General features: G+C 40.0%; 1 protein-coding gene across 2 annotated transcripts in view; it reads left to right on the plus strand.

Moving 5' to 3' along the window:
* The window catches only part of ACSS3 (acyl-CoA synthetase short chain family member 3), a 109,759-nt gene that overhangs the window by 39,482 nt on the left and 46,424 nt on the right, over window positions 1-23,853 (plus strand). For both annotated transcript variants that reach the window (XM_088454378.1, XM_088454379.1), the window contains exons 3-7: window positions 1,768-1,956; window positions 3,691-3,825; window positions 7,378-7,518; window positions 13,475-13,555; window positions 14,372-14,467. In XM_088454378.1, coding sequence (XP_088310504.1) covers window positions 1,768-1,956; window positions 3,691-3,825; window positions 7,378-7,518; window positions 13,475-13,555; window positions 14,372-14,467 — 642 coding nt within the window. The remainder of the gene's footprint in view (window positions 1-1,767; window positions 1,957-3,690; window positions 3,826-7,377; window positions 7,519-13,474; window positions 13,556-14,371; window positions 14,468-23,853) is intronic.

Consider the following 23,853-nt stretch of genomic DNA (forward strand, 5'->3'; position numbering starts at 1 on the left):
GTTCTATCGTATCTATCCAAATGCCTGATTGGTAAAGTGTTAAAAATTAAGTAAAACTGGGATGCCTTAATGTTAGCTCAAACAGACACTCATTTTAATCTGTACCACACTAAATAATTTGTAGAAAATTAATATTTACTTACATTATTTGTCCTTATCTTCTATGGTTATCAGCAGATATAGGAACACTGCTCAATGCCAAGTTCACTAATCCTCATACACCAATTATGATAGTCTCCAAATACCATTTTATGTCATTACAGCACTAGTTTACTGTGGCACCCACTGTTCTCAAGGCTACGTCTCAGCAGTCTTCTTTTATTCTTGAGCCAGAAATTATTTTAGTTGTAAATTAATCACATATTTATCATCTTCAATGCCAGTGCTTATAGGGTAAAAACTGGAATGGTCTTTATGACTGTTGCGTCAATTTGTCAGTCGGAGAAGTACAGTAAACATCCCTCCGATTGCGTAAACATTGGCATTGCATCCATCTCTGAGCACTTTCATTGGCCACCAAGCCACCATTAGTAAAAGATTTTAAAATAGCCCTGGTTGAGAACCGCTGTTCTAGGTCAACGTTTTCCAAACTCATTCGTCAGAGAGCGCTAAAGCTGGCCACACACTAGACCAACTTTCATCCTACCAGCCAACTAGTTGATTGGTTGGAATGAAAATCTGGTAACGTATGGGAGTAAATGATGATCAGCAATTTGCTCCTAAATGACAGAACACAGATGAAAATGGTCGTTCAGACAAGTTTGTTAAATGTTTGATCTAAACAATTTGTTCAAACAACAGTTTTTGGTCATTTTCCGGCGTTTGGGAGCAAATTGCTGATTGTCATTTGCTTTCATTCCTTACCAGATTTTCATTCCAACCAATCAACTAGTTGGCTGGTTGGACGTAAGTTGGTCTAGTGTGTGGCCACCTTAAAGCTGGCCACACATCTAAAGATTATCTCTCCAAACAGCCAACTAGTTGATTGGTTGGAATGAAAATCTGGTAAGGTATGAAAGCAAATGACAATCAGCAATTTGCTCCCAAACACTGGAAAATGGACAAAAACTGTTGTTTGAACAAATTGTTTAGATCAAACATTTAAAAAACTTGTCTGAACATTTTTATGTTTTCTGGCATTTAGGAGCAAATTGCTGATCATCAGTTACTCCCATCCGTTACCAGATTTTCATTCCAACCAATCAACTAGTTGGCTGGTTGGATGCAAGTTGGTCTAGTGTGTGGCCAGCTTTACAGTGTGTGCATGGTTTCCATTTTTCCTAGTTGGTGTACAGGTGTAATCATTACTGGCTGACACATTTTAAAAGATCCACAGGTGGAGCTAATTATTTCACTTGCGATTCTCTGAGCAGATCTGGAAAACATGCACTGTTAGTGCTCCCTGAGCAATGAGTTTGGGAATAGCTGTCATCATCCCAAAATGAATAAGGTTAACTTAGTATCACTGTTTCCAGGGGCAAAAGAATTTGCATACTATTCTATATTATAAATCCAATTCTAGGATTTTCCTTTCCCCTAACCAAATGTTGAACCCATTCTTCATTATATTATGTTTTTATAGTTCTACTCACTGCTACTTGTTTCTACTGTAGATGAATTTTGGCAATGTTGAATAAGTCAATAGCATAAATAGATGTGGCAAACACCACTGATTGTTATGTCTTTGAATCTTACCTGTTGCCTAAATTTTGAGACAGTCCAATAAAAGGTAATTAACCCTTATAATTTGCTATTCTTTATTTTCAGGTGTCCAGGCTAGCTGGTGTCATGACAAAATATGGAGTCAAAAAAGGCGATCGAGTTGTCATATATATGCCGATGATACCACAAGCAATGTATACAATGTTGGCGTGTGCAAGAATTGGCGCTGTACACAGTCTTATATTTGGAGGTTTTGCACCCAAGGAGTTATCGGTGCGCATTGATCATGCAAAGGTAAATATAATACAGTAAATCACAGTGCATGCTTTTCTTTATAATTACATATATGGCTATTTTATATTGTTTCTGTTTCATAGAAAAATACAGTACAGTATAAGAATTTTCTATGCACACTATATTGGCAAGATGTACAACATGTTACCTTGAAGGGTTTTAACTTTTAGTTTTCAACTTATGCTATTTCATGGAACCTAGGGCCTGATTCAATACCTTACGCAACTGCGATTACGCACCCAATCGGGTGATATTTTCATTCTGTGAATCGGCCACTGCGATCAGGACTGCGATCGAAGTGACTACGCAGACTCATCACAGAGTGACTGACAGGAAGCGCCATTTGTGGGAGTTGACAAGGGGGGGGTGGTCTGTGAAACGCAGACGTCCCAGTGTGTTTGGACGCCGTTGCAGGGATGTGCATAAATTAGCCACTGCGATGCCATACGCAGCCTGAGGTCTCATAGCGTGCGACGAAGTTAGCAATTCCTTAAGGTCAGAGCTTGTGCAAGTGTGCGTGAGACTGCGATGGTACTCAATTGTACCGATGGTTTCGCAGTCTTGCTAAACATTACGGATGTGTGCTAAGTAAAGTGGGCGTCCTTATGTAGTGCTGCGACGGGATAGCGATCACAATGGATTAGCATACTGTTGCAGTTCAACTGCATGCGTAATCGCAATTGCAATCTGTAGTGAATTAGGCCCCTAGTCCGCAAACGTGTTTACAGTGGTATGTAGCCCATCCCTGGAAAATGTACATAGTCTACTCTAGACCACATAATAAGAAGAAATTGGTATAGATTATTGGTATATATGTCTAATAAAGCTGGAGGAACATGAGGATGTTCATTAAACAGAACAGCTTTTAGTAGAGATGAAGGCTAGATCTTGGACACTAGAATTAGAAGAGACGTCCTTACAAAGCTGTCACAACATTGCATGTTGCTTTGGTGTGTGTATACAGCCACAGACTTTGAACATACGTAGCATATATAGGGCACTAATTTCTGCCTGACCTAAACATGTGGAATGTCAAAATTCCCAGCAGTAAAGTTGCAGAGCCCCCCAATGTAATTACAGGACACGAGCTGTGTAATACAAGTCCCGTAAAGCCGGCATGAATTTTCATATAGAACTCCGGCTTCGGTAGTGAGGGGAGTGAACAGGTGGGATACAGATAGACACTTTAGCTATGATTTGTCATGCATGAGTCAGTGGAGTCTGTGCAGTCTGTAGAGGCCAGTGCTGTAGTGTCTTATTGGTTATCCTTGATGTTTTAGGAGAGTATAGGGGGTACATTTACTAAAGTGTAATTTTTTAGGAGTGAGTTTTAAGTGATGTTGCCCATAGCAACCAATCAGATTCTAGCTATTATCTTCTAGAAGGTGCTAGTTAAATGTTAAGTAGAATCTGATTGGTTGCTATGGGCAACATCCCTTCTCAAACTCACTTCTAAAAACTCTCACTTTGGTAAATTTACCCCTAGGTGTGAACAGTTACTCTTATTTTATCTGTAAGATGTTGCTAGGGGGAGGGGGTTATACAGTTTTCATTTATATTTAGCCGCTTGAAGATGTTAAACTAATAAATTATGTATTCTATCTCTAGAGGTTCTAATACCTGTCATACTTTGTAGTTTTATACCTTAGATCACTTCAGCAGTAGCTTCACCGGTGTTGAGCGCATGACAGGCTAACTTGAGAATCCTAATTAGATATGTGTCTCTTTCTGTAGCCCAAGTTAATTGTAACAGCATCATTTGGCGTAGAGCCGGGCAGGAAGGTGGAGTATGTCCCTCTTGTAGAAAAAGCTTTAGAGATAGTTTCTCACAAGCCAGAGAAAGTTATCATTTACAGCCGGCCCAACATGGTAAGTACAAATCTTTCATTTGTATCTTATTTATCTTTTCTGTAAATCAAACAAATGTTTTCTGTCTCCTCCTTTCTCTGTTGTGCCATCATTTTGGGCAGTCTGCTTAATAAATGTACAAACCATTTGTACTGTATGTCACAAGAAAACATGAGTTCTATTTGTCCAGCTGATTTGTTCACTAGTTTCTCTTACAAGCTGGATGCACTGTTTATATTGCATTTTTAAGAGGATATTTCTATTTTCATCTTTCATGGTGGACATAATACAAAAAAAAAATACATAAAAACATCCTAGGGGAAATGAAAGATAAAGTGGAGAGAGATAAAGTACTAACCAATCAGCTGTATTTGAGTGACCGTTAGGAGCTGATTGGTTGGTACATAATCTCTCTCCAAGCTTTGATCCCCCCCCTCCCCCGTGTGATTAAGTTAACCTGGTTGGAGTCTTGTAGCTGCATAGGATCTCCTGATAGGTATAAAATCTATGTTTATTGAACTGCAATGCCATGTTTAAGTACTGGAACGGCTTAGAAGATGTATCACTCATTTTGTCCCAAGTTATGTATAAAGTAGAGGTGAATAAATAATGATCCTTCTGAGGAATCGACAGGTTTGCATCATCCAGGTTTACTTCATTTGCAATTATGCAAACTTTTCCTTACATTCCCTTTTCCTAACCTCCTCACCCCTTGCCACCTATCTAAGTGTGCCACATTGGAAGGCCTAGTGGAATAGAGCTTTGTTTTTGCATTTTATTTGAATTTTGCATTTACCAAACAAACACAAAAACAAAACTATAAAAAGTCATTAAAAAAGAATTATACTAACATTTATATAAATAATGTAATCGTCATATGTCCTCTCCTGGACAAAATTAGGGCTCGATCCAATTATCTGTGATGATCTCGCTGGTGCTAGTCATTGCAACAATAGCCGCACTAGGCAGCAGCCCGAACTCTCACAAAAGTGCTTGCAGCCCTATAGGACTCTGAGCAAAATTGTGCGAATTCGGGCTTGGAGTGGGCTTCGAGGGGTGCGAGATGCAGTGTCGTTGCTGGTGTTTTAACACTGTGACAACGGCAACTCTCACCCTTCGCAGACAATTGGATTGACCCCTTAGTGTACATGTAAATGGATAAGACATACTGTTAATGTACAAAACAAACAGGTGTCTATAAGTAAAGCAAAATGAAAGTCGATGCAGATCAGTAGGTTATAGTAGTCAGTGTTATAGAAGAAGACAGAAGTTTAGGCTAAATCATCCTGGTGGTGACACGGTCCAGTAGCATTATCCCCAGAATCCATCTTCTTGGGGGATTCAGCATAGGAAAATTCCAATCACTTAGACCAAATACAGTCAAATTTGGACATTGCAGAATATTTTTTTTTTCTAGGCTGCTAGTAAGATTAACAAGAGAGATCCAGTCTGCAAGGAGGGGCATCCATGCCTGAGCAATATGTCTTTGGCCAGCATTACACACATATTGCTTAGAGGTCTTTATCAACAATTCCCAATATACAAACTCTAGGAGCCACATGTGTAGAGGATATTACCCCTGATGCCCTTTGCCAAAATACTCTTACTTTAGGAAATAACCATAGATGCGAAAAGGTTGCATCGGGGACAAAACATTTGGGACCATCAGAGTCACTCCTCCCTTCATATTTACATAATGTTAGAGGGGTAAGGTGCGTTCTGTGGAGAATAAAAAGTTGGATTTGTTAAACATGAACCAAAAAAGTGGCTTCACAGGAGGAATCACCCCATTCTTCATCTCCCAAGGGACCCATTTCATTGTCCCAGCCATCCTTACGATAAATCATATTATCAATATCATGAGCTGGAGCAGTAACATTTTGCACCCTGTACTGCCCCCACCACCAAACATGTCACATCACAAATTCACATTGAGGAGGTGGTGCCATCTGCACTAGGAAGTACATCACTGGCCGTAGTGTCCTTTGGACACTCTGGATCAGCTGTACAGGCTCTAGGTTCACTCCCAGCAGAACTACTGGCTGCAGGTGCCACTCTGTGCACCCTGCAAGCCAAATGCAGGTGCTGTGGGGCAGCAACTGTGCCACCCCCATGGCTCTGCTCCCTTGGCGATGGCATCACTAGTACACCTCTAGTTACAGCTCTGCACTAAATAGGTAGGAATTAATATAATTTCCTAGAACCCAAGGTGTTCTGAAACCTCTTGATAGGGGTGTCTTGAAACACATAGGGACTCTAGGAATATTGGGCATGGAGGGCATATCTAAGTTGTAAATAATGTAAAGAAGCGTTCCCTTGGTAAAGGATTTAAAAACACCCATCTCGTACAACTGACCCCAGACCAAATTAACCTGTGAAGATCCCTATTCTGCTAACTCGGTAGCCGGCATAGAACCCTATTTGGTTACATGACCAACAGAAAGACCTAGTCCTAGAAGGTACCCTACACTAGTCACAGTAATTCAAGGAAAAAGGAAATTTAAGGCAAACAGAGCCTGTGATGGCGGCCTTCTTCAAGTCATTGGTCACCAACTGTGATCTGTACTCCCATAATCTTACACTGGAAGTTTGTAGGGTAAAAATTTGACAACCGCTGTACTTATTTAATGATAATTACATACATAGACATGTATATCACAACTTCTAAGACAATAGATTTAAAAACGTATATGAAAATGATATATTGGAGATATATTTGTATGGTAAATATAAAAGCATCATAGCATATATAATTTTGTTAAGCTTAATAAGGTTTCAAACCATAATAAGTTCTTATTTCATTATGCTTAAATGAGAATTGTATATGAATAATGGCAATTTTCTTGTCTTTTTTTTTTTTCAAATCTCTCCTTTGGGAACTCTGAGAAGTACGGTGAGTGTAGAAAACACAGATTCCCCCTGCACACTGCAAATAGGCCAGCAAAAGTGGTTTACATCCTACATGATAATAGTAATGCAGATCTCAGCATCATAGCATATATAATTTTGTTAAACTTCGTAAGGTTTAAAAACAGAATAAGTTCTTATTTCATTATGCTTAAATGAGCATTATATATGAACAATCGCAACAAAGTAAATTCCGACTTACAACATTTTTGTTCCAATTTTTTTGTCTTATTCAAATCTCTCCTTTGGGAAATCTGAGAGCGGTGAGTGTGTAATCTTTTTAATCTGTTTTTGTATTCTTAAAAGTGCTGATTTACCAATCCTGTAAGGACAATCCGTTCCTAGGCATGCTTTTCTAGTACGTATTAAATGCATACCTTCTCATTGTAAATTACAATAACTTGTATCAAGGTTTTTAATGGAAATGTGTGACTTAGAATGAAGATTTTACTAGAATTCAGATTCCCGATGCAACTAATTTATCCGAAACCATGAGCACATTACCAAACTACTCTTACTGTTCTTTTTGCAGCCATTGAAAAAAAAAACCCCCAATTATATAGTGTACACATTACTTTAGTAACCCAGGAGTTAAGATAGCTTAGTTGAAAACTTTTAACATCGTAACATTTGTTAAGGAAAGATGTATTTATTTGTATTGTATAGGAACAAGTACGTCTAAGCTCTGGGCAGTATATTGACTGGACAGAAGAGATTGCAAGAACTAGTCCACATGACTGTATTCCTGTGCCTTCTGGCCATCCTCTGTATGTTCTCTATACGTCCGGCACAACAGGACTGCCAAAGGTATTACCTATCAGATTCTCTTCATCTTGTAAATGATCTCATTAAAATGATCCCACCTTTGCGCAGCTTTAATTTCATGACCTGAATGTGTCATCCTGTCTGGTTTACAAAATATTTTGTTTTTATTCCCCATAGTGCTTTTCACCAAATGCAGTTTTAAACCATAGTGTGCAGTCATTGTATAAGACACAGTGATACAGTTGTATCCACAGATTAGTTTTGTATCTGCATAAAAATGCAATGAAACTAACAATTACAAGATGGAAACCAGAAAAGGAAGTCAGACATATGAAATAATGTTTCCTCTCCTCCATGACAGCATACACAATGGGGTTAGTCTACTCCTCCAGAGTCAGGTTAGGAAAGATGATACACTTGAAGGGCGTATAGGATCACCCCCTCCCCCCTTTCTTCTTGTGTCTTGTTTCCTGTCCCTTAATCCTAGAAGTCAGGTAGACATTGTGATGGTTTTTTATGTAGTTAGCTGCTTTCCTGAAACCTCTGTGTCTACATTCTGGAGCAATAAGGTGGAGGGATCGCCTTATGGTGGAGTGATTCCTTCCTTGGCTCCTGCATTCTCAGATATTTTACTGCTGAAAAATTCTGCAGCACCACTCTGAATAATCTCCATATTATGAGTTACTGTTTAGATAAAAAAAAAACTCCCAATCAAGCACAGGGTAAGCCTTAAGATGTATTTTTAGCTAATGTTTCTATTAAGTAACGTTTGCATTGATCATATGTTCAAAAGAAAGAAAATTATTTCTTCTAATATATCTGAAAAATCTGTCCAGAAGCTAAAACCTAAGCGTTTTTCTCGGAAGATTTGCACCGATTGCACTTCCATTGAACAGAGACAGCCCTGGTTGAGCTTAATTAGTGGATAGCATTTGCTGATACCAAAAATGTCACAGTCACTTGTTAGTACAGGTTGAGTCTCCCATATCCAAAATGCTTGGGACCAGGGGTTTTTTGGATATCGGAATATTCCGTATTTTGGAATATTTGCATAAAATAATGAAATATCTTGGGAATGGGACCCAAATCTAAACACAGAATGCTTTTATGTTTTATATACACCTTATACACATAGCCTGAAGGTAATATTATACTATATTTTTAATAATTTTGTGCATCAAAAAAAGTTTGTGTACATACATGAAATTCATTTATGTTTCATATACACCTTATACACACAACCTGAAGGTTATTTTATACTATATTTTTAATAATTTGTGCTTTAAGCAAAGTTTGTGTGCATTCAACCATCAGAAAGCAAAAGTTTCACTTTCTCAGTCATGCTAAAAATATTCCGTATTTCGGAATATTCCATATTTCGGAATATTTGGATATGGGAGACTCAACCTGTATTGACTCAGAGGAACAAGAATCAGTTGTGCATTGAGTTTATTCTGATGCAACCAAATAATCTGATGATTTAATAGAAAATCTTTTAAAGGATATTTCTAATGGATGTTATGAATCTACAGTACCAGTCCAAAAAGCACTGTTTCAGGAGTCAAAAGAGAACCAGCAATTTCCCCTTAACATAATTATTAAAGGTATCAATGAGGAAGAATGGAAGCACCCAGACCAGTACCTCTTCAATATGAGCAGGCTAGCTCGTATGCAACGTTTCTCTTCTGATGAGACCAGGGTCTGGAACACACCGCCAAAAGTGAATACAATAGCCAGACTATCCTGGTGCATAACTCTCTCATCAAAGATGTGAATGCTTTCAAAGATGGGTTGGATAGTATAATTGAAGGGTGAATGAAAAATATTTTGTAGCTGGGGCAGCTTTGTAGCCTGCAGATGGATCTGCACTCACATCTAGAGCTCTGAGAATGTGGGGCAATGACCTAGTGATATGGATACAAGATGGAGTTAAAAGGAGTGAGTGCAGGATAGGTAAATTGGTTGCAGGTTACATTTTACATTTATGAAGTTTCCTTGGATGCAATCAGAGTGTTCTCAAAAATTATGGCATGTTTTGTGGTAGTCAGAAGAGCATTATGGTTATTTCCATGAATTCCCTGCCTATCTGTAAGGTGCATCACGGCAGTTTTGTTCACCAGCTAAAAGGGATCCTTCATACAGTTTTCATCAATAACTCATCTGAAGAGTGGATCATACTTGCATTAAAGTGGGAGGCAGACTATCACAATTAATAATATGGCAATGGTTTGTGAACAACCACAATAATAACTAAGCTCACCTGTCTAGTAGTAAGTTGGACATGATCAGACAGTCCAGAATCTGGTAATAGCATAAAAGGGTTTTTAGCAACCCTGTAGTAAGATCAGGTTTGGTACATAGTAGAACAGGTACTAAGAGACATGAAACAGGTAGCAGTGTAATCTAGTAACAAGGCAAATTACTGTATGGTACACATCAGAGCAGTTATAATCCAGTAACAAACCAAAATTCAGTAGCCAAAAGCCAATATTGCATTCAAATGTGCTTGGAGTGCACACATGCAAAACACATGGCATCACATAGCAGTGATTGCTAGATGAGATCTCATTATAAAGAATTAGGAGAGGATTCCTGTACCGACAGGTTGAATGGCTGTGAATGTACTGGGACCTGGAAGCTCTTCTTAACCTGCGGGATTCTGATTTTCCTTTTTTTTTTAAAGGAATAGTCCTATAGCCTTACTGTATCTAGACTTTATTTTGTTAACAGCAACATTAAAGGTGGCTTCAACTTAAGCCAAACCTTGTGTCTTCCAGGTTTTGAGAGTATAGTTCAAACAAAAGCTATCTATGTAGAGAATTGAAGTTAAAATGAGGCGCTTACTTAAGACAGAGCCGATTGGCAAACTCAGAGATGTGCCTCAGAGTGTTAGCTTCATGGTGGCCTCTATAGAAATCATTCCATGGGCAAGGCTGCATGTGACAAGCCTGCATATATGGTTTCTAGCAAGCTGGATCAAGAATACAGAGGATCAAAGTCCACTGATTCCTCTAGGGTCATTCCATGTCAAGTGAATCAGAGGTCCCCACCTGACATCTCCTATTTTGAAAAAAAAAATACATGAAGGTTGGCATATATGTCAGACTAACTTTGGGAAAATTTTAGTTCCAATATGCAAAAGTAGCAAAACTATGGCCCTTAAAGTGGCGGTGGGTGCAACTGTCACTGACTCCGCAGTGCACAATCAGCAGGTGGGGATGATCTTCAAAATTGGTCCACTTGACATGTAATGACCCTCTAATAAAACAAGAAAGACTTAAGGTGCCCATGCACGGTGCGATGCACCGTGTAGGTCGACTGCCGATCCGTCGGTAGACGGATCGTGCGGTCGCTGCTGACCGCACGATATGCCGGGTCCCCCCTCCTCCATCCGAATGGGATCGCACATCGCATCCCAGATCAGATGAACCTGCAGGAAGATCCGGGGATGCGATATACGATCCCGCGGGAGCGCGCAGCACGATATCAGGTACGATATTGTGCCCATACACTGCACGATATAGCACCTATATCGTGCAGTGTATGGGGGCCATTACAGTGCTGGTTAAGGAACAAGAATCTGAAGAAGCAGATTGATTGCTGGCATTTGCCAGAAGCAAGGATGGAGGACCACTTTGAACATCTAATGGCACAAGGTTCCAAAAGTCGCGTACAAAGTCTGTTTACATTTTAAGAAAAGCATGTGGGGCGACATGTCATAGTTCACTCAGGCAACCAGGCAGTTGTCATCGGCCATCTAGTGGACAGGAACAGTCACAACATAAGAGAAGTACGTTCATTACTACAAGCAATATCGGAGAGGATTTCTTGATGTTACACCGAAGTGTGTTCCGAACATCAAATATTCCTCAAAATTATGCAAAGGTGGAGTTTTTAGCAAGCAGACCTGATGGCCATAAGCAGATCAGACAAAATGCCTTGCTAAAGCAACAAGGTTTTTTTGTCAGGCACGCAGACAATAGACCAGAATCAGTGGTGCCTTTGGGTCAATTTAATTTGGGTTTTGTGTTTCCACTGATACTCATCATATCAGAAGCCATGAAGAGTGATAAAGAACCTGCCCTTTTGGTTACACAGAGCATTGTTCTCGCATGCATTGTAGTTAGCTGAGCGAAAAGCCATGGTTCGTTCAAGTTGGTGCAAAAACTACTGAACCGATTTTCATGAAACGTGCATCATTTTGTAGTGGAAACTTCTAGAAATAACCTGCACTTTGTTACATCTTGAACCATCACGTTAAAAGCTGAGCAATAACAAAAACTTTTATTGACATCATCAATGCAAGAGATAGGTGTGGCACCAGGCGCGTAGCCAGTAAGGGGTGAAGGGAGAGGTGCTTTGGGCACGCACTCACTTGAATAGGATAGGCTACACAGCAGTCTGTGCACAGGACATACAGTGACAGTGGTGGGTGAATAGGATAGGCTACACAGCAGTCTGAGCACAGGCACACAGTGACATTGGTGTGAGTGGTGGGTGAATAGGATAGGCTACACAACAGTGTTAGTGGCGGTTGAAGGCGCTGCTGCCACCAGTCTGTATAGCGCTGCTGGTTATATGGGCCACTCCTACCACAGGGTCCTCTATGCAAAGCAACTAGCACACCTCAAATAAAAAAAAAAATTGTCAGAAGCGATTTCATTGTGGGTGAAGCTACATATAGGCAAGTTAGTTCTTAGAACTAACACTTTTCTACACCAGTTTCAGTTTCATATAAATCGGTATATTAATCCTATCCTAAACCAAACATTCTAAATAAAAAAATAATTCTATTGTTTAGTTCTGTTAGAGCTGTGAAGATTTATTTAAATAAAACAAATCAAATTAGAAAAAATAAAACAACTATTTGTTTTAGTTATTGGTACAAGGTCTCAAAATTGCATGTTGCAATATGGATAAAATCCTGCATTCAAGCAGTGCATACAGTTCTAAAATCTGGGATGTGCCAGAAAACATTATGGCTATTCTACTAGAGCTACGGCTGCATCTTGGGCAGAGCGATAACCTGCCTCTGTTCAAGAACTTTGCAAAGCTGCAGTTTACATCCTAAATTTTACTGTATCAATATTCGAGCTTCAGGAGATGAGTTGTTTGGAAGAAAAGTGCTTAGTGCAGTGGTTCCCAAACTGTGCGCCATGGCACCCTGGGGTGCCTTGGTACACTTGCAGGGGTGCCTCAGGTTGGTGGTCTAGCGCCAAATCAAATTATTTGTGGTCAATGTAATGTAAATATGTAGACAAACAGAAGCACAAACCTGTCCACCACCACATAAATGAATGAATCTGGTTTCCTTTCCTCCCCCATGACAGCATGCTGCCCTCCCTAATTTTTCATGATTACTAATATGCTGTGTTAAATTATCTCACAGATTGGGGAGAACCAGAAGACACAGGAAGTTGGAAGGTGTGATCCTATATGTCCTTCAGTTGTGTTTTTGTTTCCTGTCCTAACTACTAAGGGGGGTAGAGTAACTCCATTGCATATGCTATCAGGGTGTCAAGGAAACCAGATTAGAAAATTATAATCTCCAGTTTTTGTAGTAAAGGTGTTTGGGTGCCCTGCAAGATAAGTATGTTGTGTGATGTGAAACATTTCTTTTTAAATTGTAATTATTACATATCCTCCAACATAACCCATTCCACCAGGTACAAAATGCTCTGGTCCTGGACTTCACACTTGATTTATGATTGCCCTCACCTGTGTTTAAACACAGCTCTCATCAATTAACTAGTTTACTAGGTGACTGCAATCATAGATCAAGTGGTAAGTCCTGGACCAGAGCATTTTGTACCTGGTGGAACGGGTCATGTTGGAGGGTCTGTTATTACACACTATACGCTGCTGTCTATAACGGTTTATCTGTCCTTATGTTGCTTATTCATTACTAGAGTTGAAAATGTGTTTGTCATTTGTTGTGTAATGTTTGTTAACGTGTTAATGGAATTTAGTGATATTTACTGGCTTGTATTGAATTTAGGGTGTTGTAAGATGTACAGCTGGGTATGCTGTGATGCTGAAGTGGACAATGTCAGCGGTTTATGGCATGAAACCGGGTGAGGTAAGAGTGGACTAAAGTTTTGGTGATAACAATTGTTACAGCTTGAAAGTGAAAAGTTAAGTGAGCATGTAAATTAAGTTTAGCAACCATGTATAATACAGAGTCTTTCTAACTGATTTCTACATTCTCTACTTTTGTTTATAATAATTACAACTCTGCACTCTGTGTTAATAATTAAGATAATTAAGGCACTCCATGGTCTACATAGGAGTTTGCTCTGGTGGCTGGCCTATCGGTCAGATCATCCATTAGGACAGCTGGTGTATAAAACAGTCCTCCCAATTGGACAGCTAGCATATAAAACAAGCGACCTAGTTGTAAAGCTGGCATATAAAGCAGACTTACCAATTGGACAGCTGGCATAGAACTGACTCCCACCGTTTAGTGTAATGTAATGTTAGAAGGAAGGAACCACAGATACTGATCACCTAGCAGACCTCTCACGGTGCACTGATTTGTTCATAGTGTCAGACAGGAAATGGTTTTCTCACACTTTGCAAAAATCATGCTGGGGGCTATTTTAGGTCTTAATGACCGATTCTTATGTGTAGTTCTCTTATCAAGCAGCAAATGGCGACACTAGCACTATAAACCTGGGAAATACCTGGCTCCCATGTCTAGGCTTCCTGCTCTTCTTTTTACGTTCCTTTCCAGATGGTATATGTGAGTACATTCATAGTGCTTTCCACACTCTCTTAGGATCATTTTATCAATTAATATTGATTTCTAAGGTAAACAATTTCATATTCTTACTACTTTTACTCTTTATATGGTTAGAACATTAATGAAATGTGTATTTGTTTTACACCATTGCAGGTATGGTGGGCTGCTTCTGATTTAGGCTGGGTTGTTGGCCATTCGTATATTTGTTATGGACCACTATTGCATGGCAACACATCAGTGTTATATGAGGTATGCTATACTATATTGCAGTAACTTTCATCATAGGTAAAGAGAGCTTGACCGGAATAGAGTTCTTACTAGAAACTATGAATGGAAATTAAATTATTTAGTGTTTATTAAGTGCTCAATTCGGGGGTCAGTCTTAGTGTGTAAGTACTGTGAGAGATTATCTGATGACTAAACCAATATTGTTGAAATATTTACACAGAACCAAATGTTAAATGTTGTACCATTGTACCTGTAACTGATTAAATATTACTCCTGGGAGTATGGAACAATGGGAGACCTAAGCATTCACTTTTTCTGTAAAAATGTATAGGAGACTTCGATTTCTTAAAGAGAGACCTTACAAGTATGACATCTGTAAATAATAAGAGGCAGTCTAATAAGTACATATTCAAAAACTGAATATAGGTTGAATGGCAGAGATCCACATGTAGTATAATACAGTATCTCTGTCTCATTATCTTTTCTTTTTCCAGAACCTACCCGACCTTATTATTAATGTGTGTTAATCAGTGGTGTATGTAGAAATGGGAAAATGGGGATACCCTCCAGCACCGAGGGGCGTGTTCGTACACCCCACTCCCGTTTCATGGAATTCTGGCGCACGCCCAGCTCTCCGGAAGTTGCTGGGCTGCACCCGTTCACGCTCCAGCCAGCCCCGGCTCCGCGGTCCGTCTCGCTGCCAAGCGCTGTGACTCTCTCATCAGTGCTGCTATTGGTGGCGGTAAGGTGGTAGAGGCGGCTATCTCTCTTTCCCCTCCCTCTCCCCAGCACAGTTCTAATGTATTTCACACAGCCTCTCACAGCAGGTACTATGCAATTCTGTTCTGACCTAGTGGGTAGGCACTGTCAGAAATATTGCCATATCCTTTGACTGGGTGACATATCTGTGGTGCGTGCGTGCACCCGATATGTCTGTGAACGATGTTGTTCGCGAACATATCTGATCGGCCCCACAGCACAGCCGATTACTATCTATTTAGCAGTTATATAGTTTCCCCTGGCTGACTGTATGACTGACCCGCCGACAGCCCATTATGTTTGCAGCAGAAGTCAATAAATATGACGTCACCAGTGGGCGATCATATTCAAATAACTCTGCTGGCAGATATATATGCAGACATGGCCAAAAGTTTTGAGAATGACACAAATATTGGTTTTAACAAAGTTTGCTGCTTCAGTGTTTTTAGACCTTTTTGTCAGATGTTACTATGATATACTGAAGTAAAATTACAACCATTTCATAAGTGTCAAAGGCTTTTATTGACAATTACATTAAAAGTTTATGCAAACAGTCAATATTTGCATTGTTGACCCTTCTTTTTCAAGACCTCTGCAATTCGCCCTGGCATGCTGTCAATCAACTTCTGGGCCACATACTGACTGATGGCCGCCCATTCTTGCCTTATCAATGCTTGGAGCTTGTCAGAATTTGTGGGTTTTTGTATGTCCACCCACCTCTTGAGGATTGACCACAAGTTCTCAACGGGATTAAGGTCTGGGGAGTTTCCTGGCCATGGACTCAAATATATATATATATATATATATATATATATATATATTAGGGATGTGCAGGCTCGGATAGGTTCGAGTTTGCACGTGGAGTTCGGATTTTTCCCTCCAAAAAAACGGAACTCAGAACGAGGCAAAACGTCATCTTACATGGACGAACATCATCATTCCTGGTCTTTTGTCCAGGAATGATGATGTTCGTCCATGTAAGATGACGTTTTGCCTCGTTCTGAGTTCCGTTTTTTTGGAGGGAAAAATCCGAACTCCACGTGCAAACTCGAACCTATCCGAGCCTGCACATCCCTAATATATATATATATATATATATATATGTCAAGTGCATACATATTGGGACATTGACAGAATTTCCATATTTTGGCCTCTATTCACCACCACAATGGCTTTGAAATGAAACAAACAAGATGTGCTTTTAACTGCAGACTTTCAGATTTCATTTGAGGGTAATTACATCCAAATCAGGTGAACGGTGTAGGAATTACAACGGTTTCTATATGTGCCTCCCACGTTTTAAGGGGCCAAAAGTAATGGGACAAACTAAACAATCCTAAATCTAGCTTTCACTTTTTAATACTTTGTTGCAAATCCTTTGCAGGCAATTACAGCCTGAAGTCTGGAACACATAGACATCACCAGACGCTGGGTTTCATCCCTGGTGATGCTCTGCCAGGCCTCTACTGCAAATGTCTTCAGTTCCTGCTTGTTCTTGGGGCATTTTCCCTTCAGTTTTGTCTTCATCAAGTGAAATGCATGCTCAATGGGATTTAAGTCAGGGGAATGACTTGGCCATTGCATAACATTCCACTTCTTAGCCTTAAAAAACTCTTTGGTTGCTTTTGCAGTATGCTTCGGGTCATTGTCCATCTGCACTGTGAAGCGCCGTCCAATGAGTTCTGAAGCATTTGACTGAATATGAGCATATAATATTGCCCGAAAAACTTCAGAATTCATTCTGCTGCTTTTGTCAGCAGTCACATCATCACTAAATACAAGGGAACCAGTTCCATTGGCAGCCATACATGCCCACGCCATAACACTACCACCACCATGCTTCACTGATGAGGTGATATGTTTTGGATCATGAGCAGTTCCTTTCCTTCTCCATACTCTTCTCTTCCCATCACTCTGGTACAAGTTGATCTTTGTCTCATCTGTCCATAGGATGTTGTTCCAGAACTGTAATGGCTTTTTTAGATGTTGTTTGGCAAACTCTTATCTGGTCTTCCTGTTTTTGAGGCTCACCAATGGTTTACATCTTGTGGTGAACCCTCTATATTCACTCTTGTGAAGTCTTCTCTTGGTTGTTGACTTTGACACATATACACCTACCTCCTGGAGAGTGTTCTTGATTTGGCCAACTGTTGTGAAGGGGTTTTTCTTCACCAGAGAAATAATTCTTCTGTCATCCACCACAGTTGTTTTCCATGGTCTTCCGGGTCTTTTGGTGTTGCTGAGCTCTCCGGTGCATTCTGTCTTTTTAAGAATGTTCCAAACAGTTGATTTGGCCACACCTAATGTTTTTGCTATCTCTCTGACGGGTTTGTTTTGATTTTTCAGCCTAATGATGGCTTGCTTCACTGATAGTGACAGCTCTTTGGATCTCATATTGAGAGTCGACAGCAACTGATTCCAAATGCAAATGTCACACCTAGAATCAACTCCAGACCTTTTACCTGCTTAATTGATAATGAAATAATGAGGGAATATCCCACACCTGTCCATGAAATAGCTTTTGAGTTGATAGTCCCATTACTTTTGGCCCCTGAAAAAGTGGGAGGCACGTATAGAAACCGTTGTAATTCCTACACCGTTCACCTGATTTGGATGTAATTACCCTCAAATTAAATCTGAAAGTCTGCAGTTAAAGCACATCTTGTTTGTTTCATTTCAAAGCCATTGTGGTGGTGAATAGAGGCCAAAATATGAAAATTCTGTCAATGTCCCAATATTTATGCACCTGACTGTATATATATAATATAATATTTTCTAGGTTATACTTTCTTTTTTTGGTGTGTGTACTAAATAAAAATACAGTTGTGGGCCTGACTCAGTGCCGGAATAGCACACAAGCGGCGGTGTTATTCCGTCCATCTAATACAGACCTCCTTGCTGCATCTGCAAACGCAGTGTTGCTACCGAGGTCGCAGCCTTTCGCAGCCTGGGATCATCATCGATGGTGATGGTTGTTCCTTTAGCCAGGCTGTAGCTTACTGCAGGCTGACCGGATCCTGGTCATTTGCCATGCCAGGAAATCTGAAACCCTGGCCTCGTCCGGGGTGTCGCACTCTGTTTCCGTGAATGGTGGCCAGCCACACCCCTGCTACACCCCCCAAACGCCGAAGCATGCAAGTATATAACCAATATCATTATCATACAACAGAGGTTCAACCACACTTGTGCCCCATGCGTAACCTCCTTCCCCCTGTCCCTCTTCAACCTTTTGCCCCATCCCACTCCAGCCTCATGCATCCTGTGTAGCCCCTCTCCTGCCCTTCTGTCACACAAAACCCTGTCTCTCCAGCCTCCTGCCCCCCACCTCTCCAGCATCCTGCCCCCCACCTCTTCATCCTCCTGCCCCCACCCTGTCTTTCCAGCCTCCTGTCTTTCCAGCCCCCTGTGTCATCCTCCTCCCTGGACCATTTCAACTTACCTTATTCTTTTGATCACCTGCATGCTCCTCGTCCTCAGTCAGAACCATCTCTGGATGTGTGTGGCATATGACTCTGCTCCTCTTCACGGCATGGCGACTGCAGCCAGGCAAAAATAGGGGGAGCTGTTGTCACACCGGTGAGCGCTGAGACTCGTCGGCTGCACAGGTGTGCAGCAATTGGCGATGCCGTGGAGGTAAGGTTGACAGTGGAAGTACTGGTACCACGTACCGCCTTACTTTCACTACTGGTGTTTATTCTCTCAAATTTCTTTAGTTTGGAGTTGTAACTGAGTGGCAAGAAATAGAAAGCTACTTTGGGTGTGGGACCAGGGCCTAGAAGACGATTAGGGGTATTTAATATGGGTGCGATAACATTGTTTTTTGCGTTAATATCGCACTTTTTAACTTTTTTGCGTTAATATAACTGGTTTTAGTTTTACACCGTATTCAATTTCAAAGACTTATCGCAGTTTTGAAAAGTCTTTGATAAAAAACGGTGATAAGTTTTCACCATTGAATAGGTGTCAAAAAAAAGTGCAGAATTGGGGTTTAGGGGTGCAGGCTTAAAAAAAATAGCCTGCACCCCTGAGATTGACATTTAAAAAAGAACTGTGTCAAAAAAAGTTTAAAAAAAAAAATAGGGACACCCCAAAAAATTTATTTAAAAATTGAGGTGCAAAAAAAAAAAAAATGGGAAAAAATTGTTAAACAATAGGGAAATAGGTTCAGGGCTATTCTGCAAGTATGCGGCAGATGTTTTCTAGAATAGAATTGTAGCGGCAAGTGCACAAATGCAGAATTTTTAAAAACTGACTTTAGGGACTTAAAAATATGCTAGTACCCATTTTCATGTACCCCAAATTTGATGGGACCACTTAAAAAAATAACCTAAGTGCTCTTCTGCATCACTTCTTCAATGTCGGAAAAAAAACACCTGCCGCGGCTATTTAAATCCCCGACTTTCAATTAAAGGCTAAAACGGGGGTACCCATAGTGTTCCCCCATGTTTTTACAACTTTAGGGGGGTCTTACAATTATTTTAAGGAAAAATTCGTAACTTTACGCAAATCCAGCTTCGGAGTTTCCCGTATTCGTTAATTTTATTTTGAATACGGGGATAAGCGGGAGCGCGCAACATACCTTTACACAGAAAAAAACTCCGATATGAAACGTTAACTTCGCCAGGGAAGTTAACCTTTCATATTGAATACCCCTCGATGTCTGAAAACGTGATATGGCAAGCAAAGATGTGGCACACTCGGCTCTCATTATGTACTCATAACCTACACAGAGAGTAAGAGAGCATGAAACACTATATGGATTGTAGGTATGTTTATATAGGACTCTTTATTAAGCAATGCCTTTCAGCAGTGTTAATTTAGTATCCAACTCGATGCAATTAGCAGCGGTAGATACTAAAACATCGGAACAATTCAGCATTGGTCTGCTGCGAAGACAGCAGACCTGAAAATCAATTTTCTCCTCTGATCTTTATCACCGATGCTTTCATAGCAGTGAAACTTAGCACTGCCGAGTCTGACTTCAACAGTGTATCACTCCACCTGCAGATACAGTATATCTGCTAGGTGTGTACCCAGCTTTAAGCTGGGTACACACCTAACAGATAGATCTGCAGATCGAGTCATCTGCAGATGATAGTTGTTAATACACAGTGAACGACCGTCATCTTGCCGTGGGTCCCGCTGGCCCGGGGGTGTGTCGCCCCCCTCCCCGCGGCCTCTGCAGAAAGTGCACGATACACAGAGACCTATCGCTGGTAAACACTGGCCGACGCACACAAGATATACTGTATTGGACGATCAATTGTTCAGCCAATATACAGTATATGCCAGCATTAGTGCCTGAACTGAGGGAGATCTTTCAAAGATTACTACATATGCTATGTTTTGGCTCAATTTAGGATGATCTTGCAATGTGCTGTGAATAGGTTTGTTCGTGAGGCCAGGTAATTATTATGTGGTGAGAGCAGTTAGTCTAGTTTAAATTGCAATTCCTATGTCTTTAAACTGCAAATTACCCAGTGCAGTGAAATAACAACATATTTGCCAGCAGCTATTGGGAAATGAGTGAGGCACTAGTATTTTTGTCTATTTGCCTAAGCCTCTGTGTTCATGGCACACATTTTGCTTTCAGGTGTTATGAGTAGATATACCCCAGATGGTGAACAAGTGTGGAGTGTCTGATTACCACCACTTCTTCCACTGCCCACTTCTCCCCCTTCTACAGAGCTCTCTTGTCCATCAGTCTCTCCCCCCCACCCCATCTCCTTTCAGGACTTTCTCCTGTGACAAGCCCTACTTCCATAATCAGTCACTCCTCCACGTGACATTCCTACACTTCCCCTCTAACTGTTCCTCACCCTTACAGAGGTCTACTGTTCCCCGCTTCCTTCTATAACTTCTCCCCACTCCTAGGGGCATATTCAATTGGGAGCAAATTTTCCAAAAATGTCACGTCGCAATTTTTTTCTGCAGCCGTGAGGTTTTTTGTATTCAATTGGGCGTGAGGTTTAAATTTTTTCACACGGCTCTCATATTTTTTTTTTTTTTTTTGAGCACCTTCAGAGCAAGTCCAATTTTTCCAAAAATCGTTATCTTAAGGAAAAATTGTTGGAACTTGCTTCTAAACCCCTTGGATACCCCTCCTAATAACTAATTAAGCAATTGGAACTTTCCAGTTAGCTTAATTGGTCCAATAATTACATGTTATTATTGGTTGTTAAAACCAATAATGACTTCAAATTACCCCTAAATCAACTCTTTCGTTAATTTATGCACCCCAATTTTAATTAAAGCAACTATATTTTCTTTATATATATTTTTAATTGGACTAAAAATACCCCTAAATAAAATGTATTTTATTAGTTTGTAATTAAAAATAGTTTGCTTTGTATAATTTTTTTACTTTAAGAGAATGCACAAATCAACCTTTTGCTACTTATTTAGAGAACAATTTGTTTTTCTTTGGGACAGTATTAACCATTATTACTATTCCCCAATATTATGGTACTGGCTGTTCCTCATTTTTTTACTTATTTATTTATATTTTACATTTCACATGGGTATCAGCTAAAAAAAAAAAAAATTGTCCATACATTTTTTAAATAGAATACTACGATTATTGAGAGCACGCATAGCCATGGTATTTGAAAAAATGGTTGCGATGCCTGCATAATATTTTGTGCCCAAAATGACGCTGGCATTTGAATATGCCCCCTAGAGTAACTGAACTCTGTGCCTCGTCATTCCTCCTGCTGGTTTCTCCAGGACTCCTCGCCTGCTGCTGGCTAAAGAATTATTATATATTATCCTTTATTTATATGGCGCCACAAGGGGTCCGTAGCTTCTTACAAAGTAGAATCAGATCTGTAGGATAGGATACACTTCCTGTCTTTCTCATTCCGGGAAGGTAGGCAACTGCATTTGCTATTGTTTGGTAGTGTAGCAGGGGAGCATGAAAGGCGGGCACTGGATGTGTTCTGGGTCATTAGCAAATTATGCTAATGGTGAGATCTGCTCCTATTTCAGTTTCTTTCTCGCTAATCTATATACTTTAAGATTTTTGGAAACTCCTTTGTATTTTGTTTGCATAATGCTGTAGTGAAGTAGGCATGTGTCTAGCAGATGCTGAGAGTTGCAGGGAGGCCAAAACTCCCTTACCTCCTCTCACAGCTCATTGGATGCATTCTTCCTTCACACTTCACCATTATGCCTGATGCTGCAGGGAGGCAACCGGAATTATAATTCAGAATAACTTTACAGCTAGTCAGAACTAACTTACTTGCCAGAGACAGTCAATACATTTAGAGGGGGAGAAAGAGACCTGCATTGCGAAAGGGGCATAGAGTGGGGAAGAGATACAGGTGGAGGGTGGGGAAAAGAGAGAGATGTGATGGTGGAAGAAAAGAGAGGAAAAACATCTACAAATCTATGCACAATAGGTAAAGATCCAGCGAATGACGGGAACAAAATAATAGTTTCTAATATTTCTAATGTGACCTTTTGCTTAAAGGCTCTTGTGGTCATTCTGACAATCATATCTGAGGTGGCATTCACATTCAAGGGAGTATATTATGCTCATAGAATCAGTTTATAAAGCGGTGGATCTCAAAGAAATGTTGGTTTATACAGGATTTACCTTATTTTCATCATGTTTCTGATGCTCACTATTGAAATATGGATGTGCATTGTGCAGTGAGGTTTTTTTTTTTTTTTTACTGTATTAGCTATTTTTAATTAGTAGTGAGAGAGATTTCTATTTGTGGATACAATGCAAGTTACATTCTCTCAATTAATTAAAATGTTGCGTAATGAAATTATGAGAGTACCCTGTGTTTGGAACTGGCAAAAAAGCCCTGCCATTTTGTTTTTTGTTGCTCTTATGACAGTTAAGACACACACACACACACACACACACACACACACACTTTTTGAATGATCACACTGCACAACAATTAAAATGTTTCCGATGTGAAAATAGTTATTTCTAATTGATTTCAGCATGCAAAGAATGGATATGACATTTAATACTCTGTTAGCTCTGAGTTCCGAGATATAGCCCATTTATGACGATGTAGGAGTATTCCTAGTGAAGTGGGCAGCATGGAGAGAATCTTACCAGCAATCTGCGTTCCGCGCAGAGGGGGCGGGGCCTAATGACCCAATTAAATTAATCAGTTATTTGTCCCCTCCCCTATTCAAATATATGCGTTTCACGGGATTACCCACACAAGATAACTGTGGTGCACTGAGCGACAAGCATAGTGAGCGATTCCACCAAGACATTTCAGCGATGGAACAAAGATATCAGGGTAGGTGAATCACTACTGTTGGACAGTGACAAGAGATGCCCCAGAAGAGGAGTACAAGCGCCAAGCAAAGAGAAAGCACCCCCATGAATAGGCCACTATATTAGATAGTACTTTCGTATGCTGTATGTTTGTTTCGTATGCTGTATGTTTGTTTCATTTTGTATTCTTATTTGTGATTGATTGAATTTTATTATTAAAATTATTATTTTATTTATAATATTTATTTTCTATCAAGAAAATATCAGATTATTATATAATAGCTTCTCACTATGACTATATTACTAATGTACATACAGTATAGTGCAAGTAGTGTAGCTCAAAAAATGGAGCTAGTAAAAACATTCTGAAGTCATTTTAGTTTTTCTTGACCTCAAATTA

This window comes from Taudactylus pleione, unplaced genomic scaffold, assembly GCF_031769625.1.
Source record: "Taudactylus pleione unplaced genomic scaffold, aTauple2 ptg000040l, whole genome shotgun sequence".
Lineage (NCBI taxonomy): Eukaryota > Metazoa > Chordata > Amphibia > Anura > Myobatrachidae > Taudactylus > Taudactylus pleione.